Raw genomic sequence first — 20,656 nt, forward strand, 5'->3', positions numbered from 1 at the left:
TGAACCCAAGAGATCAACACCAGCCTGGGCAGCATAGGGAGACCCTGTTCTTGGTAAAAAATACAAAAATCAGCCAGGGATGGTGGCACACCCTGTGGTCCCAGCTACTTGTGAGGCTGAGATGGAAGGATTGCTTGAGCCTAGGAGGTCAAGGCTACAGTGAGTTGAGATCATGTCACTGCACTCTATCCTGAGCAACATAGCCCAATCCTGTCTTCACGGAAGGAAGGAAGGAAGGAAGGAAGGAAGGAAGGAAGGAAGGAAGGAAGGAAGGAAGGAAGGAAGGAGGGAGGGAGGGAGGAAGGGAGGGAGGGAGGCAGGGAGGGAAGGAAGGAAAAGGGAAGGGAAGGGAAGGGAAGGGGAAGGGGAAGGGGAAGAGGAGGGAGAAGGGGAAGGGGAAGGGGAAGGGAGAAGTTACAACCCTCTTACTGGAAACACATAAAGGATTTGAATAATATCATTTGTCTATGTTCTCTTGGGAGAAAAAAACAGGTTGATGATGAATCCTTCAGTATACTGACAATCCAGGGTTCTTATAACCATGATTAAATCAAATAATAGTTATTAGATAAAATGACTAGAAAATGATTGCAAAGTGATTTCTATTGTGTTTTTCTCATTTCCTGGTTAAACCGTATGTGACCACAGGCAAATAAGTGGTATGTAATTTTTGATGTTGTCATAAGCAAGTAAGTATAGGAACTTGTTAAGGAAAAAAATGCTAACAGAAACAGTAAGGATATTGGCTTATAAGTATGGATATGCAAACAACATTAAATACTTGATTTGCATATAAAGCATACATTTTTAAGATGCTGATTTCATCTATCCTTGGAAATCCAGACAACTGTAAAACAGCTAGTCAATATGGGATAGTGTTGTTAAATACTAAATATCTGCCAGTAAAATCCATATTTTCACATTTCCTTACCTTTCTATTTCATCCTCATGGTCAAAATGCATTCGCTAATTTTTTAGTGCTTTTTGTACTGGTTTTCAGATAGCTTCAGTTCTCATGGCCTAGAATCTGTAACTCTGGATTATAGGATAACAGAATTCTGCTGAAAAATTGTTCCACACTTAAGAAGAACTGTGCTTGCTAGATTTAAGTAAGCCCTTTATTTTCTAGGTATACATAATAAATAGTAATAATTGATGGTTTTAAAAAATGTCTCCACTCTTTTAAGAACACTGTTTAGGCATAGCAATGTGACTCAGACATGGGAACATTTTGCCATGGCCCAAAAACAATCTTATGAGACTCTCTATTTTTCTTTGTGTCTTTTTTTTTCTTTTGTTCTTAATGTAATGCATGAAATAGGCACTTGCACTCCTCTGATGGTTGGAGTGGGGGCAAGAGATTGGGTAAATGGCTTTCTACCACTAGTATTACTGTTAAAAAGAAGTAATTGTTTTTCATATGTATTCCTGTTGCCTATTCGACTGCACTGTAAGGTCAAGAGTTATGTACGTATTCATTTCTGTGTCTGTGTGTTGGGCTTTCTTTGGGAGTCCGAGGCTAAAAAAGCAAGAAAGGCACAGTCCCTTCAGCTAAGACACAAATAACTATGATACAGTGTAAAAATGTTTGCTGCAAGACTATGCTGTTTTTTCGGTATTCTTACTATGTAAGATATACATGGAAGGTGCTCTCGAAACATCTGTAGAAAAATAATACAAATTTGAAATAATTGGAAAATTGTTTGCATATTTCCATGTATATAATACCCCTGGGAACCTTCAAAAATTTGGGTCACTTGGGTCTTTGGGTCAATTGATCTACCCAAGCAACTAATACTTATTCAGGCTGTTATTGTATTAATAGTAATTACAGAGGACTTACTAAAGAGATAAGACTCTTCTCTATTATTTATGTGATAGGAAACAAACGATAAGAAGCTTGTTTCTAAAATTTTGGTTTGGCTCATGAAATTTAAATGTAAGACTTTTCTGTCCAGTATAGATAAGTTCTGAAATAAGGCAAAAGATAAAGTAAAAAAAAATTATATAAATATATACATAATGTGTGTGCATACATTATACATGTGTGCATATACACACATGTACACATCTAGATATGTGTATGTATGTGTGCTTATATACCAGGTATAATTATACCAGGTGTGATTCAAGATTTGAGAACATAAGATGTTCCCTCTCTCTGTCTTTTTCCTTACATATACACACACACACACACGCATGTATTCCGAAATTTTGAATTATACCTGGTGTCAGAAAAACCTATCTAAGGTTGAGTTTATAAAGACAGAATACAAAGTGTTTTCTAAGACAACTTCTATTTTATGTAGCAGTAGATGTGCATATCATCATATATATGGTACTGGTTTTAATTACTGTGGAAACTATTATAAAGCTGAGTCTGTTTTATAGGTTTGCTATATAATTGCACTAATCAATCATATATTCTTTTTTCTGCAGTATGCCATGGAACCTAATTATCTGCATATTTGGCCTAGAAATACCTTTATGATGATTGCACTTCCTAACATGGTAGTATAGAATTTTTTATCAACTGTAATTTTGCATCTGTAATTAATGTTGTTTATTACTTACGTTTGTACTTAGAATGTATATACCTAATTGATCTCTTCATTGTTTAATCTATTTAGTGATTGTAGCTTTGAAACTTTGGGATGACTGAGGAAAAATCTGAAGGATTTCCAGTTATTTACTTTGGAAAGGAGATTTAACTTAAATGAATGGGTAACGAGAGTTTATGTGTGGTGGTGCCTGTCATCTCCACTAAAGACAATTTAGGAAGAAATGGCCCTCCCAGAAAAGCCAAAGAGATTAGGTTGTCTATTAGGAAGCGATTCAGCCTTTAAGGTCTGTAGTACATTGGAATATGCATTATCAAAAGAGAGCATGGGGCTGGGCGCAGCAGCTCACACCTGTGTTCCCAGCACTTTGGGAGGCCAAAGCAGGAGGATTGCTTGAGCTCGGGAGTTCGAGACTGGTGTGGCCAACATAGCAAGACCTTGCCTCTATCAAAAAAAAAAAAAAAAATTGCCAGGCATGGTGAAATGCGCATCCCCAAGTACTCAGGAGGCTGAGGTGGGAGAACTGCTTGAGCCCCGAAGGTGGAGGCTGCAGTAAGCCGTGATCATCCCATTGCACTCCAGCCTGGAAAGCAAAGCAAGACCCTGTTTCAAAAAAAAAAAAAAGAGAGCATGGCTTTTCTTTCATTAGACCCTAGAGACTTTTTTCCTAGGTAGATATCGCTGTTTCCCAGGTTGGGGTCTTTTTCTTTCTGTTGGTATCTGTCCTGGGGTCCAGGGCCTAGTAATACTATCTTAAAAGGAAGAAAAAGAGATGTCAAATCTAACCGACCTATTATTTATTTATTTATTTATTTATTTTTTTTTTTTTTTTTTTTTGAGACGGAGTCTCACTCTGTTGCCCAGGCTGGAGTGCAGTGGCGCGATCTCGGCTCACTGCAAGCTCCGCCTCCCGGGTTCCCGCCATTCTCCTGCCTCAGCCTCCTGAGTAGCTGGGACTACAGGCGCCCGCCACCGCGCCCGGCTAATTTTTTGTATTTTTAGTAGAGACGGGGTTTCACAGTGGTCTCGATCTCCTGACCTTGTGATCCGCCCGCCTCGGCCTCCCAAAGTGCTGGGATTACAGGCTTGAGCCACCGCGCCCGGCCTAGTTATTTAAAGAATGTAGGTTGGGCGTGGTGGCTCATGCCTGTAATCCCAGCACTTTGGGAGGCCGAGGTGGGTGGATCACCTGAGGTCAGGAGTTCCAGACCAACCTGCCAACATGGAGAAACACCGTCTCTACTAAAAATACAAAAAATTAGCAGGGTGCGTGCCTGTAATCCCAGTTACTTGGAGGCTGAGTCAGGAGAATCGCCTGAACCCGGAAGGCGGAGCTTGCAGTGAGCTGAGATCACCCCACTGTAATCTGGGCGACAGAGCAAGATGCTATCTCAGAAAAAAAAAAAAAAAAGAGTGTAGTATTTGCTGTGTGAAAATGGAGAGTTTACAATATAGAAATTGTCCTAATAATCAAAGAAGCTGGAGAGCACCCCTGGGACTTGGCAGAGCTTTTCTTTGGGAGCAGTGGAACAAAGTGACAGTGCCTTTCCTGTCTGCTTGGACATTCCTTCCAAAAGCTCCCTCGTCACAGCAAGAAGTCCTGTGATTTCGGGATCCACCTACAGTGTCAGCATCACTTGGCCTCTATCCCCTTTCACTCTGTTTCTCTTCTTCTCACAGAGCAAATCATTCACATGTACTCTGTTCATGCCCTTTGATGAGTTTGATAAACTTCTAACCAGTAATGATGTGATAGATTTCTTCCAGAAATACTTTCCGGATGCCATCCCTCTAATTGGAGAGTAAGTTGCAAGATGTGCCTTTTGCTGCACTTGTTTGAATTATTCCAAATTCAAATAAAGGTTATGCACCTGATTTCAGTTTGGGTTAAACATGATGGATCATGCAGTAACCTGGACAGAAACCCATATTAGAGCAAAAGTCTAAGTGGATATTGTGCTGTGAGCAGGAATTCTGAAAAACACCCATGCCGTGGCCAGTTCTTCCAGGAAAGATGAGTCACCAATGTCCCGAGGCTTTTGTGCATCTTATGCAGGTTCCTCAGGCTCCTTAGGGCTTGATGTGCCACAGGAACTGGCTGAACTTTTTTCTACTGGTAGATACACAAATCTTTGGCCCAGCAGATACATCTGGCAGCCTCAGGTCTTGGATCCTACACCTACTAGCCACGTAAGCTTTCCCATATTCCACTCATGGTAAAAGGTTGATAAATAGTAGAACCTATCCCAAAGGGTTGTTACAAGGACTAAATGAGATCATGTCTATAAATCATTCAACACAAGGCTTGGTGCATATTAAGTTGGCTATCTAGACACCTCCAATGATGTCTTCATGAAGGCAGCGCAATGCTACAGAGAGTATGCCTTAGTCAGTTCAGTGAGCCATAATAAAACTACCATAGACTTGGTGGCTTATAAATGACAGAAATGTATTGCTCACAGTTCTAACGGCTGAGAAGTGTAAGATCAAGGCACTAGCAGATTCGGTGTCTGGTGACGCCCCACCTCGTGGTTCATAGATGAGTCTTTTTGCTGTGTCTTCACATGCTGGAGGGGGCATGGGATCGCTCTGGGGTCCCTTTTATAAAAGCACTAATCCCATTAATAGGGGGCCACTCCCAGGACCTCATCACCACCCAAAGGCCCCATCTCCAAATACTATCACATTGGAGGTTAGGATTCCAACCTATGAATGTTAGGGGAGCATAAACATTCAGTCTATAGCAGAGCAAGATTTTAATACAACTTCCGCCCCTTACTTCCCTGAGTTTCACCTTTAAAATGGGTATCTACCATAGGGCATTTGTGAAAATTAAATGAGCTAATTATGTAAAAGGGATAACCCACTGCTGGCCCATACCGGGTCTTTTAAAAATTGCTAGTCACTTTCTTTCCTGAAGACTCATTTAGTCTCTATGGATCCCTCCTTCTCCAGCTGTGAAGAGAAATCTCTGCACACCAGAATTAGCCCTTGTGTACTTTCAAACTGGTTTCATGGCTATTTTTTGCCTTTCCAGCCAGATTTAAGATTCTTGAGGCTAGGTACTATTTGTCGACTTAGAGCTTCCTCAACACTTCTACAGATGCTTTACAAATACTAGGTTTTTTGTTTGTTTTTCATTATAAGGACCATGTTGTACAACAGATCTCTTGAACTTATTCTTCCTGTCCAACTTAAAGTTTGTACCATTTCACCAAATGATTCCCATCCCCCAAATGCTAGTTTTATTACTATTATCCATTTCCAAATACATAAAGATTCACATTAATTTCAATTTTGGTTTATTGTCTTCTAATCAAATGCACAGCAGCATTTGCTCAATTTTTTTATGGAAACCTAAAATACACTGCTGTATTTGAAAATCTCATGGCCCATGTGCATGATAATAAAGTTTTAATAACATATGATACAGAAATATTTAAATTATTCAAATGCAGCCAAACTCTTATTTTTAATGTGATGAACGTTGTTGCAGACCAAGAAGGTAATTAGAATAATGGAATTTTAGGACTGGAAGACTTCATTTTTTCCCTTTTCTGTTTTCTTGTTGGCATTCTTGTGTATTTTTCAACAAAACTTCGTGATAGTTAATTTAGTAAATCTGAAAGAATTTAGCAGGATTTAATACCTGATTTGATGTCTTTACATTTGGATTATTTTCCTTTGAAGGAAACTCCTGGTGCAAGATTTCTTCCTGTTGCCTGCCCAGCCCATGATATCTGTAAAGTGCTCTTCTTTTCACTTTCAATCTCACTGTGTACTGCTGGGGGATGCAGCTCATGCTATAGTGCCGTTTTTTGGGCAAGGAATGAATGCGGTAAGTTCTTTTTCCCTAGGTAAGTCCCTGAAATATTTCTGGGTCAGTCTCAGCTAACAAGTCTTAAATAAAAAACATGTCTAAGACTATCCCCACATAATCCCTGAAAGCACAGTCAATTCAGCAATCATACCAGCTGTGTAGCTAGATTGATCACCAACTCTAATCAGAATTTGGATTACTCAATCCAGTAATCCATAGTAGAAAAAAGCAGAAAGCATAATGCACTCATCCATTGGTATCACCAAGGGATCAGCTCCAGGACCCCGGGGATACAAAAATCCATGGATGCTCAGGTCCCTGGTGTAAAATGGTAGAGTTTTTGCATATAATCTACAGAGAATCTCCCGTATGCATTTTTACTTCTAATGTTTTTAATTTTTAATTATTATGGATATATACTAGTTTTATATATTTATGTGATACATGCAATATTTTGATTCAGGCGTACAATGTATATGACCATATCAGGGTAATTGGGGTATCTGTCACCTCAAGCATTTGTCATTTATTTGTATTAGAAACACCCCAATTCCTCTCTTTTAGTTATTTTGAAATATACAATAAATTATTGTTAACCACATTCACCCTATTATGATGCCAAATACTAGATCTTATTCATTCTATCTAACTATTTTTGTATCCATTAACTATCTCCACTTTATACTTCCACCCTACTACCATTCCCAGTCTCTGGGGAGCATCATTCTATCTCCATTAGTTTAGTTGTTTTTAGCTCCCTCATATGAGTAAAAAATAATGTGATAATTTTCTTTATGTGCCTGGTTTATTTCACTAACATCTTCCGGTTCCATCCATGTTGTTGCAAGTGATGGTATTTCATTCTTTTTTTTATAGCTGAATAATATTCCCTTGTGAATACGTACTACATTTTCTTTATCCATTCATTCATTGATGGACACTTAGGTTGATTCCATATCTTTGCTATTGTGAATAGTGCTGCAATAAACATGGGAGTGCAGATATCTCTTTATCTTACTGATGCTCCTTCTTTTTGGATATTTACCCAGCAGTGGGATTGCTGCCATATATGGTAGTTTTATCTTTAGTTTGTTGAGGAACCTCCATGCTGTTCTCCATAGTGGTTGTACTAATTTATATTCCCACCAAATGAGAGTTCTCGTTTGTCCACATTTTCACCAGCATTTGTTGTCACTTGTCTTTCAGATCAAAACCATTATAACAGAAGTGAGATAATATTTCATTGTAGATTTGATTTGCATTTCACTGATAATTAGTGAAGTTTAGCAATTTTTCATATACCCACTGGCCATTTATATGTCTTCTTTTGAGAAATGCCTACTCAAATATTATGCCCATTTTTAAATTGGATTATTCATTATTTTCTGACTGAGTTATTTGAGCTTCTTATATATTCTGATTATTAATCCCTTGTCGGATGGGTAGTTTGCAAATATTTTACTTTGTTCTGTGGGTTGTCTCTTTACTTTGTTGATTGTTTCTTTTGCTTTGCAGAAATATTTTTTAGCTTGATATGATCCCATTCGTCCTATTTATTTCTGATTTCTCTATTCTGTTCCAAAGGTCTATGTGTCTGTTTTATTCTTTGGCTGCCTGTGTTTTTGAGATCTTACTTAGAAAATCTTTGCCCAGACCACTGTCTCGGACTGTTTCTTCAATGTTTTCCTCTATTAGTTTCACAGTTTCCAGTCTTAGATTTGTCTTTAATCCACTTTCATTTTATTTTTGTATATGGTGAAAGATAGGGGTCTAGTTTCATTCTTCTGCATGTGGTTATCTAGTTTTCTCAGCACCATTTATTGAAGAGACTGACTTTTCCCCAATGTATGTTCTTGGCACCTTTGCTAAAATTGAATGTGGATATATTACTGGGTTCTCTATTCTGTTCCACTGGTCAATGTGTCTGTCTTTATGCCAATACCATGATGTTTTGGTTACTTTAGTATTGTAGCATAATTTGAAATCAGGTAATGTGATGCCTCCAGTTTTGTTCTTTTTGCTCAGGATGGCTTTGGCTATTCTGTGTCTTTTGTGATTTCATATAAATTTTAGGATTATACTTTCTATTTCTGTGAAGAATGACATTGCTATTTTTATAGGTATTGCATTAAGTCTGTAGATTGCCTTGGGTAATATGGACATTTTAACAATATTGATCCTTCCAATCCATGAGCATGGAATATCTTTCCATTTTTTTGTGTCCTCTTCAATTTCTTTCATCAATGTTTTATAGTTTTCATTGTAGAGATCTTTCACTTCCCTGGTTAATTCCTGGGTATCTTATTTTATTTGTAACTATTGTAAATGGGATTACCTTGTTGGTTTCTTTTTCAGATTGTTTGCTCTTGGCATATAGAATTGCTATTTATTTTTGTATGTTGATTTTGTATCCTGTAACTTTACTAAATTTGTTTATCAGTTCTAATAGTGTTTTTGGTGGAGTCTTTAGGTTTTTGTAAACATAAGGTCATATTTTCTGCAAACTAGGATAATTTGACTTCTTCTTTTCCAATTTGGATGTTCCTTATTTCTTTCTCTTGTCTAAATGCTCTGGCTAGGACTTTCAGTACTACGTTGCATAAAAATGGTGAAAATGGTCATCCTTGTCTTGTTCCATATTTTAGAGGAAAGGAAAGATTTTCTGTTTTTCCTCATTTCGTATGATACTAGCTGTGGGGTTGTCATATACAGCTTTTATCATGTTGAGATATATTCCTTCTATACCCAGTTTTTTGAGAATTTTTATCCTGAAGGGATGTTGAATTCTACAGAATGCATTTTCAGCATCAATTGAAATGATCATATGGTTTTTGTCTTTTGCACTGTTTTGATTTTGCACTGATGTTCTTCAGACATGTTGGTTGGTAGTTTTCTTTCTTTGTTATGTCCTTTCCAGGTTTTGGTATCGGGGTGATACTGACTTCATAGAATGAGTTAGGGAGAATTCCCTCTGTCTCAATCTTTTGGAATAGTTTCAGTAGGATTGGTGCCAACTCTTTGAATATCTGGTAAAATGCAACTGGGAGTCCTTCTGGGCTTTTATTTTTTGTTGACAATTGTTTTGATTACTGATTCAATCTCACTGCTAGTTATTGGTCCTTTCAGGGTTTCTATTTCTTCCTTATTTAATCTAGAAGTTTTGTACATGTCCAGAAATTTAGCCTTTTTCTCTAGGTTTTCTAGTATGTGTGCAAAAAGGTGTTCCTAGTAGTCTCAAAAGATCTTTTGTATTTTTGTGGTGTCCGTTGTAACGTCTCCAGTTTCATTTCTAATTGAGCTTGTTTGAATCTTCTCTTATACCTTCTTGGTTAAACTAGCTAATGTTCTATGGATTTTGAGTCTTTTTTCAAATAGTCAACTTTTTGTCTTGTTGATCTTTTGTATTTTTTTGTTTCAAATTCATTTGGTTCTCCTCTGATCTTTGTTATTTCTTTTCTTCTGCTGACTTTGGGTTTAGTTTGTTCTTGTTTTTCTAGTTCCTTGAGGTGTGACATAATGATGTCAATTTGTGATTTTTTGAACGTTTTTATGTAGGCATTTAATGCTATAAACTTTCCTCTTAGCATTGTTTTTGCTGTAACCCAGAGGTTTTGGTATGTTGTGTCACTATTATCATTCATTTTGAAGGATTTTTAAATTTCCATCTTGATTTCATTGTTAACCTCAAAATCATTCAGGAGAAGATTGTTTAATTTCCATGTATTTGTATAGTTTAGAGATTTCCTTTTGGAATTAATCTTGAGTTTAATTTTCCACTGTGGGCTGAGAAGATAACTGGATATGATTTTGATTTTTAAAAATTTACTGATACTTGTTTAATGACCTATCATATGGTTTATCTTGAAGAATGTTCCATGTGCTGATGAGAAGAACGTACATTCTGCAGTTCTTGGATAGAATGTTCTGTAAATATTTGTTAGATCTATATTTTCTAGAGTGTGGTTTAATCCATTGACAGCACTTAGACAGATCATTGAGACTTCTGTCTCAATGTAGTTTTAAAGTCCCCACTATTACTGTGTTAATTTCTATCTAATTTCTTAGATTGGGTAGTAATTGTTTTATAAATTTAGGAGCTCCAGTGTTAGGTGTATATAAATTCAGGATTGTAATATCTACTTGTGGGATCAATCCTTTTATCATTATGTAATGGCCTTCTTTGTCTTTTTTTTTTAACTGTTGTTTTAAAGTCTGTTTTATCTGATATAATAGCTACTCCTCCTTGCTTTCAGTTTCTATTTGCATGGAATATCTTTTTACACCCCTCTACCTTGAGTTTGTATGAATCCTTATGTGTTAGGTGAGTCTCTTGAAGACATTAGACACTTGGTTTCTTATGTTTTTATCCATTCTTACAATCTGTATTTTTTAAGAGGAGCATTTAGAGCATTTATGTTCAGCATTAGTATTGAGATGTGAGGTGCTGTTTCAGTCATCATGTTAATTGTTACCTAGATACTTTGTTTTCTTCATTGTGTTATGTTTTATAGACTCTGTGAGTTTTATACTTTCAAGAGTTTCTATACTGGTGCATATCAACCTTTTGTTTCAAGATTTAGAGCTCCTTTTAGCATTTCTTGTATGGCTCATTAGGTAGTAAAAGACTCCTTCAGCATTTGTCTGAAAATGACTTTATCTCTCCTTCGTTTATGAAACTAAGTTTTGCTGGATATAAAATTCTTGGGTGACAGTTATTCTGTTTAAGGAGGCTGAAGGCAGGACCCCAATCCTTGCTGACTCGTAAGATTTCTGCTGAGAAGTCTGCTGTTAGTTTTCCTTTAAAAGTTACCTGTTGCTTTTGCCTCACTGCTCTTAGAATTATTTCCTTCATGTTGACTTTAGATAACTTGATAACTATACGCCTTGGGAATGTTCTTTTTGTAATGAGTCTCCCAGGACTTCTTTGAGCTTCTTGGATTTGCATATCTCAATCTGTAGCAGGGTCAGAAAAGTATTTCCTCAAATTAGTTTCCAAACTTTTTACTTTCTCTTCTCCCTCAAGAATATCAATTATTCTCAGATTTGGCCATTTTACATAATCCCATATTTCTTTGAGGCTTTGTTCATTTCTTTTGATTATATTTTCTTTATTTTTGTTTGATTGGGTTAATCCAAAAGCCTTGTCTTTGGGCTCTGAAATTCTTTCTTCTACTTTGTCTAGTCTATTGTTAAAATGCTCCACTGCCTTTTGTAATTCTTTAAGTGTGTCTTCCATTTCTAGAAGTTCTGATTGGTTTTTCTGTAAAATACCTATCTCTTTAGAAAATTTTTCATTCATATTTTGAATGTTTTAAATTTCTTCATGTTGTGTTTGACCTTTCTCTGGCATCTTCTTGAGTAACTTAATAATGTTTTGACATCTTTATCTGGTATTTCAAAGATTTCATCTTGGTGTGGCTCTATTGCTGGACAGCCAGTGTGATCTTCTGGGGTTGTTATAGAACCCTGTTTTGTCATATTACTGGAATTATTTTTCTGGTTCCATCTAATTTGGGTAGACTATTTCTTCTAATTATTTTTAAATTTATTTTTGATTCAACTGTGTTTTTCTTTAATTTCCTTTTTACCCTTTAAGGATGTGATTTTAATGGTTATAGTTTATTGTAGCCTAATTCAGCTCTTGCTGTTTCAGGGTTGAAGAGTCTGTGTGAGTTCCTTGGTTATGGAGAGTCTTTGTTTGATGACTGGCTTTCTCAGATGCTGGTTGTAGTAGCAATGTCCTTGGTGTGCGTACAAGTTCACTTTCTCCTATGGGGTTGGAATGGTAGAGATATTTTGAAGCTCATCTCATTTTCCATGATGTGCACTTTTTTATTTATTTATTTTTTCCCCAATATTTTATTTACTGGGTTGAATAGTTCAGGTTTCAGGCCAGTAGAGAAGGTGTCCTGGGCAGAAACTATTTATGGCTAAAGCAGGTGGATAAATGCAATATGAAATGGTGGGCAGAGGTCCCAGCCTTGACATAGGTGGTTGGGGGAGCTCTCAGTGAAACACACTGAAGTCTTTTCAGGGGAAAGGGTGAGAGCCACCTCTCCTCCCTTTTTCCTTCTGGCCTCCCCTGCCAGGCCAGCTGGAAAGTGATCCACCTCCCAGATACATCCCTGACCCAGTGTTCTGGCTATTCAGATCAGACAGGCACCTTTTTTCACTGCAGAAATGTTGATATTCCACGTAGAGAAGAGTTGTGACTCTACCTCTTGTGCAAGCCTGAGCCTGAAGGGTGCTCCCTCATGTGGGGCTGCAGTCACCCTGAAGTGTTCCAGAATGGCTGTCTGTAGGACACCCTTACCAAACTTCCATGGGAGAAGCCCATCCCCACTGTGTTTGCAGTGGTGGATGAGGAGGAAAAGAAGTTCTCTTTTCCAAGACTCTTCATGAGCACCAGGGCTGCTTGACTATTGGGTTAGAACTGCAGACTTTTCTTGCTGAGCCCAGCACTGCAAACATGACTCTGATGAAATAAACTTCCCACCAGCAGAAAGATCTGGGACTCCAGGCCTGCTCTCCAGATTCTTTTGTCCCATTGCGTGTTTCATTGATGTGGTACACTCCTCTTTCCCCTGGGACTAGGAGTCCCTGAGAGGTAGACTACTGTGAATACTGTTGCTCCTCTAGGTCCACCCACACAGTGGGGCTGCCACACTTGAGGCCACCGTGGGGAATGTCTGCAAGGGATCCAGTAATGTGACCTGTCTTCTAGCAGTGGGTACCAGTACCAGCTCTGATGGAGGTGGCAGGAGAGTGACACAGACTCTGTGATTCCTTGGCTATAAATAGGCTTAGTGTGTTGGCTATTTCAAATGCAGGTTGTAGGAGTAATTAACTGGTCATGTAGACAGACTTAGGACTTCCTGGTTAGCCAGGGTGGTGCAGATGATGGTGTGTATTAATCCGTTTTCATGCTGCTGATAAAGATATACCCAAGATTGGGTCATTCATAAAGAAATAGAGGTTTGATGGATGCACAGTTTCATGTGGCTGGGGAGGCCTCACAATTATGGTGGAGGGTAAAAGGTACTTCTCACATGGTAGCAGACAAGAGAAGAGTGAGAGCCAAGTGGAAGGGGTTTCCCCTTATAAAACCATCAGCTCTCATGAGACTTACTACCACAAGAACTGTCTGGGGGAAACTGCCCCCATGATTCCATTATCTCCCACCAGGTCCCTCCCACAACGTGTGGGAATTACAGGAGATACAATTCAAGATGAGATTTGGGTGGGGACACAGCCAAACCATATCACGGTGATAGCTGAGGTCACACACAAATTTTCTCCTTCCTGGGTGCAGGTTATTCTACCTGCAGATGCTGTAATGGACTGTGTCAGTTGGCTTCCAGCCAGGTGGTGGTACTTGCAAAAGAGCACCAGCTGTGGTGGTGGCAGTGCGATTTCTGCTTGCCTTATGTTACCTGGGGGAGGTACTCTGGTTTCTTATGTGAGGTGCCCGTCACGTAATCAAGCTCCTAAAAGTGTCTGTGCTTTGTGTTAAGCTACCAGGGTAGGTGGAGGGGCGAAGCCTGGTCAGGGTTGTGTTGGGCAGGTCCATACAAGCAGCACAAGCAGCATTCCCTGTGGGGGCCAGGGGACAGTTCTCTGGCCACTAGGGTAATGATTCAGGGACGAGGACAACTGCCTCTGCTTCACTGAAGAGTTTGCACAGCATTTAGGGAGTAGCAGGCAGCAGTAAGCTCCACCCAGCTTCCATGCACTTGGCAAGGCAGGCCTTACTTCCACAGTGTTCTGCTAGCAAAAGCTAGCTAAGTTCCAGGAAGTCTGCGCTCAGAGCTCAAAACTGTCCTAGGCCATAAGCCTTCCCCTCAGAGACAGCAACTGTGACTTTCAGGCCACTCCCCTCCCAATCCACCCACAAATCCAGGGCACCCAGCTTCTGCACTCGTGGCTGTGGTACACTTCCCATTCACGCCCTAGTTCCGGCCAAGGGAGTTCATCCCCACTTGAGATTATATCACAGATTTTAGTTGGGAACTTCTCTCAACCTGTGACTGCTGCCTGAGTTAGCTTGCAGACTTCCATGAGGTTCCCAGTGATGTAGAATCAGCAATAACCTCCCTTGGTCTGTACTGGAGACCGGGAATGTCCGCAAGTCTCTTCCAGCTGGTGCTCCTGCTCTTATATTCCCCACTGCTCACTAAATCAGTTCCAGTGCTTGGTAGGGTTAACGCCTTCCCCCATGGGCTGGATTGCCAGGTTCCCCAGTGGGGATTTATATCCTGGAGGCAGGCTCTCACCCTCTCACACTTTGAGGACTTACAATTTTTCACCTGGCTTATAGTATAGATTGCAACCTACCTCTTCTTTTAAAGGGTCTTATGGTTTCCTTCCATTTTCCTGTTAAGTTCCTGTGTTGCCTCCTGGAAAAAAGTTCACAGTGTGTATCTCTACATATTCTCTACATATATCTCTGCATATCTCTACACCACATCTTATCTTTCCAAGTGGGAGAGGCATGCTAACATTGCCTCCAATTCACTGTCTTAGGGGGAAAACTTTTTTTTTTTTTTCCTACAACTAATTTTGGATTCAGTTTGCTCTTGCTTTTCTAGCTCTTTAGGGCACAATTGTTAGGTTGTTTATTTGAAGGTTTTCTTTTTTGATGTAGGTATTTATTGCTATGCACTTTAACTTTAGTACTGCTTTGGCTGTATCCCATAGGTTTTGGTACGTTCTGTTTCCATTTTCATTTGTTTCAAGAAATCTTTACATTCCCTCATTGGTCAATTTCTTCATTGACCCAGTGGTCAATCAGGAGCATATTTTTTAATTTCCATGTGTTTGTATAATTTACAAAGTTTCTCTGTTATTTATTTATAGTTTCATCTCATTGTGGTCAGAAAAGATACTGGATGTGATTTCAGTTTTTAAAATTTTTTTGAGATTTTTTTTGTGACCTAACATATAATCTATCTTTGAGAACGTTTCATGTGCTAAGGAAAAGAAACTGTATTCTGCCTTTTTTGGATAATATGTTCTGTAAATACATATTAGATCCATTTCTTATAGACTGTTTCTTTATTTTATGTCTTGATGATCTGTCCAAAGGTGAAACTGGGGTGTTGAGGTACCCAGCTATTATTGTATTGGGGTCTATCACTCTCTTTAGTTCTAATAATATTTGCTTTCTATATCTGGGTGCTCCTATGTTGGATGCATAGATATTTACAATTATATTCTCTTACTGAATTGAACTTTTTGTCATTATATAATGACCTCGTTTGTTTGTTTTTAGAGTTTTTGTCTTGAAATCCATTTTATCTCATATAAGTATAGCAACTCCTGCTCTTTTATGATTTCCATTTTCTTGGAATATCTTTTTCCATCCCTTTATTTTCAGTTGATGTGTGTCTTTATAGGTGATGTGAATTTCTTGTAGGCAGAATATAGTTGAGTCTTATCTTTTTGCACATTCAACTGCTGTATGTATTTTGATTAGGGAATTTCTTCCATTTAGTTTCAGAATTATTAATGATAGGTATGGACTGACTACTGCCCTACTGTTATTTCTTTTCTGCTTGTTTTGTTGGTCCTCTTCTTCCTTCCTTCCTTCTTGTTTTTCTTTGTGTAAAAGTGATATTCTCTGGTAGTATGTTTTAAGTTTTTGCTTATTATTTTTGTGCATTTACCATAGGTTTTTGTTTTGTGGTTACCATGAGGCTTGCAAATAACATCTTACAACCAAGTATTTTAAACTGATGACAACTTAACCCTGATTAGAAAAGAAGAAAAAAAAAAGAAAAAAGAGAAAAGAAAAGAAAAGACAAAGAGAAAACTAAACAACTCTACACTTTAACTCCATCCCCTTGGCATTTTGAGGTTTTGTTGTCTCTATATTTATCTTTTTATACTACCTCTAAAAAGTTCTTGTAATTATTATTTTTAATAAATGTGTCTTTTGGTCTTTCTACTAAAGATACATACTGCAGTTACAGTGTTAAGAGTATATTGTATTTGTCTGTATACTTACTATTACCAGTGAATTAGATACCTTCAGGTGATTTTTTTTCTCATTTGTTAACATCCTTTTCTTTCATATTGAAGATCTCCCTTGTGTATTTTTTGTAAGACGGATCTGGTGTTGATGAAATCTCTCAGCTTTTGTTTGTCTGTGAAAGTATTTCTCCTTCATGTCTGTAGAATAATTTTGCTGCATACAATATTCTAAATTGGAAGCTTTTATTCCTTTAGCAATTTGAATATGCCAATCCGTTCTCTTTTGTCCTATAAGGTTTCTGCTGCAAAGTCTGCTGCCAGACATATTGGAGCTCCTTTTGGTTATTTGCTTATATTCACTAGTTGCTTTCAGGATCCTTTCTTCATCCTCGACCTTTGAGAGTTTCATTAATATGTGCCTTGATGTAGCCTTATTTGGCTTGAATCTGTTTAGTGTTCTATGATCTTCTTGTACCTGGATATTCATATCTTTCTCTAGGTTTGGGAAGTTTTCATTATTATTTCTTCGAATAAACTTTCTACCATGATGTCTCTCTCTATACATATTCTCTTTAAGGCCAACAATATTAGATTTGCCCTTGTCAGTCTATTTCCTGGATCTTACATGTATGCTTAATTTTTTTTATTCTTATTGTTTCCCTCTGACTGTATTGTTATATGGACTGTCTTCCAGCTCACTAATTTTTTCTTCTGTTTGGTCAATTCTGCTATTGAGAGACTCTGATGCATTTTTCAATTGAATTTTTCAGCTCCAACATGTCTACTTGATTTTTAAAAATTATTTCAATCTCTTTGTTAAATTTATCTGATACAATTCTGAATTCCTTCTCTGTATTATCTTGACGTTTGTTGAACTTCTGCAAGACAAGTATTTTGAATTATCTCTTTGAAAGGTCATATATCTTTGTCACTCCAGGACTGGTCACTGGTGCCTTATTTAGTTCGTTTGGTAAGGCCATGTTCCTTGGATGTTCTTGATGCTTGTGGATGTTTGTTGATGTCTGGGCTTTGAAGAGTTAGGTGTCTATTTTGTCTATTTTGTCTTCACAGTCTGGGCTTGTTTGTGCCTGTCCTTCTTGAGATAGCTTTCCAGGTATTCCAAGGGGAATGAGCGTTGTGATCTAAGCTTGTGGTCACTGCAGCTGTATCAGTACTAGGAGGTGCCCTAAGCCCAGGAATGTTACAACTCTTGCCAAGTCATAGAGGCACAATGATGCTTCTAAATGAAACATTGCCCTAAAGGGAGAATTCCTTGGGTTACTAGGCAAAGTATCTCAGTCTCTTCTCTTTTGTTCCTTGAACCACAAGAAGTTTTTCTCCCCATGCTGGGCTGCCTGGAGTTGGGGGAGGAGTGACACAAGCACTCCTGTGGCCACCACAGCTGGCACTGTGCTGGGTCATACCTGAAGCTAGCACAGTACTGTGTCTTGCCTAATGCTCACGGTGACTACTGCCTGGCTACCACTGATGGTTATTCAAGGCCCAAGGGCTCGTTAGTTAGCGGGTGGTGAACCCTGCCAGGACTCAGTCATTGCCTTCAAGGAAGAAAATTCCCTTCTGGCCCAGGGTGGGACTAGAAATGCCATCCAGGAGCTAAGGCCTGGAATCAGGGACTTCAGGAATCTAGTTGGTGCTTTATTTTATTGTGGCTTAGATGGTACCTAAGCAGTAAGACAAAGACCTCTATATTTTTCTTCTCCTTTCCCCAAGTGAAGGGAGTTTTTCCCCAAGCTGCACTGCCTGGAGTTGAAGAAAAGGGTCCCATGTTCTTTAAATCATCTCTAGATTACTTATAATACCAACACCTAATACAATAGAAATGCCGTGTGTATAACCGTTATACCGTATTCAATACCTAATACAATAGAAATGCCATGTATATAACCAAATGCCATGTATATAACCGTTATACTATATTTTTATTTGTATTCTTTTTATTGTTACATTATTTTTATTTTTATTTTTTGAATATTTCCAATCCAGACTTGATCGAATCCATATATCCAGAACTTGGGTATATGCGGCTGACCATATAGTATTCTGTTCAGTTAGAGAAAAAAATGTACCAGTAGCTCAAAATTTGGAAACTTGGCTATCAGCAATTCAAGACTTAATGTAAAAAATTTTTTTTTCTAGGTATGTATAAATATGTAACATTAGCCTCAAAGAAAGAAAATAATCCAAAATTATCTTTCTTTTATTTATTTACTTATTTTTTCTTTTTTTAATTATACTTTAAGTTCGAGGGTACATGTGCACAACGTGCAGGTTTGTTACATGTGTATACATGTGCCGTGTTGGTTCGCTGCACCCATAACTCATCATTTACATTAGATATTTCTCTTAATACTATCCCTCCCCCAGCCCCCCACACCCTGACAGGCCCTGGTGTGTTATGTTCCCCACCCTGTGTCCAAGTGTTCTCATTGTTCAGTTCCCACCTATGAGTGAGAACATGCGGTGTTTGATTTTCTGACCTTGCAACTCATCATCACTGGCCATCAGAGAAATGCACATCAAAATCACAGTGAGATACCATCTCACACCAGTTAGAAAAGCGATCGTTGGGGGAAGGGGGAGGGATAGCATTAGGAGATATACCTAACGTAAATGACGAGTTAATGGGTGCAGCACACCAACATGGCACATGTATACATATGTAACAAACCTGCACATTGTGCACATGTACCCTAGAACTTAAAGTATAATAATAAAAAAAAAAACCCTAAAAAAAAAAGAAACGCGATCATTAAAAAAACAACAGGTGCTGGAAAGAATGTGGAGAAATAGGAACACTTTTACACTGTTGGTGGGACTGTAAACTAGTTCAACCATTGTGGAAGACAGTGTGGCGATTCCTCAAGGATCTCTTTCTTTTCTACTTTTTCTTTCCAAAGGAAAGGGAAACCTGAGTGACAAGGTTAAGTAAAACTATGAGCTGATTAGATGTTGAACACTACTGCCTTCATGGAAATTTTACTATTTTGGCTAGAAAAAGAATTCAGAAAAGAAATAGTGTTTAAAAGTTGAACATTCATTTCAAGGAATCCTAAACTAATTTGTGTGTGTGTGTATGTGTGTGTGTATATGTGTGTGTGTATGTGCTAATAGCTTCATAATCATTAATCATATATTATTTTGGTTATTGGCATATATTCCAAGTAAAAATAGCTTGTGAATCTAATCAATTATATTTTCCACAAAGCAGCGGTAAACATTTTGTTTTATAAAAACGTAAGAAGACATTAATTGTAGCACAGTGGATAAGTGCCTCGGAGGCATTAGAACACTTGGTTTTAAATCTTGGCCCCAGAATTTACTGCAAATATATTCTTGCGCAATTTACTTACCTTATCTTTACTTCCTCATCTATAAAATTGAAATTTTAGGCTGGGCGCGGTGGCTCATGCCTGTAATCCCAGCATTTTGGGAGACTGAGGCAGGTGGATCACTTGAGGTCAGAAGGTTGAGACCAGCCTGGTCAACATGGCAAAACCCCGTCTCTATTAAAAATACAAAAAAATTAGCCAGGTGTGGTGGCAGGTGCCTGTAGTCCCAACTACTTGGGAGGCTGAGGCAGGAGAATCGCTTGAACTTGGCAGGTGGAGGTTGCAGTGAGCCGAGATCGTGCTACTGCACTCCTGCCTGGGCGACAGATCAAGACTGCATTTCAAAATAAATTTTAAAAAATCAATAATTAAATTTAATTAAATTGGAATTTTAATAGTGTCTACCTCAGAGAGTTGTGAAGAGTAAATGAATTAACTTAAACAAAAGAATATAAAACTGTTATCTCAGCCCTATATGGTATCTCTCACTTCTATAGTATTGAGACTATATAATTGATTTGACAAATAAATCTGCTTGTCTCAGATGTAATCTTTATAATTGATGTGAAAAATATTTTATTTAAAAAATATCTTTAGGCCAGGCACAGTGGCTTATGCCTGTAATCCCAGCACTTTGGGAGGCCAAGATGGGCAGATCACTTGAGGTCAAGAGTTCGAGACCAGTCTGGCCAATGTGGTGAAATGCCATCTCTATAAAAATACAAAAATTAGCTGGACATGGTGGCGCATGCCTGTAATCCTGGCTACTTGGGAGGCTGAGGAAGGAGAATCATTTGAACCTAACAGGTGGAGATTGAAGTGAGCCGAGATTGCGCCACTGCACTTCGGCCTCAACAACAGAGCGAGACTCCATCTAAAATAATAATAAAAAAGAACAGAAAAAGAACAAAAAGAAAAAAAAATCTTTATACTACCTTTAAAGCTGTAGCTTG

At 38.2% G+C, this 20,656-nt stretch overlaps 1 protein-coding gene across 1 annotated transcript in view; it reads left to right on the forward strand.

Annotated features, from left to right (window-relative positions):
* Window positions 1-20,656, forward strand: part of KMO (kynurenine 3-monooxygenase) — a 58,400-nt gene that overhangs the window by 30,698 nt on the left and 7,046 nt on the right. The window contains exons 8-10 of the mRNA XM_050770884.1: window positions 2,440-2,511; window positions 4,242-4,363; window positions 6,252-6,399. Coding sequence (XP_050626841.1) covers window positions 2,440-2,511; window positions 4,242-4,363; window positions 6,252-6,399 — 342 coding nt within the window. The remainder of the gene's footprint in view (window positions 1-2,439; window positions 2,512-4,241; window positions 4,364-6,251; window positions 6,400-20,656) is intronic.

This window comes from Macaca thibetana, chromosome 1 (genome assembly GCF_024542745.1).
Source record: "Macaca thibetana thibetana isolate TM-01 chromosome 1, ASM2454274v1, whole genome shotgun sequence".
Lineage (NCBI taxonomy): Eukaryota > Metazoa > Chordata > Mammalia > Primates > Cercopithecidae > Macaca > Macaca thibetana.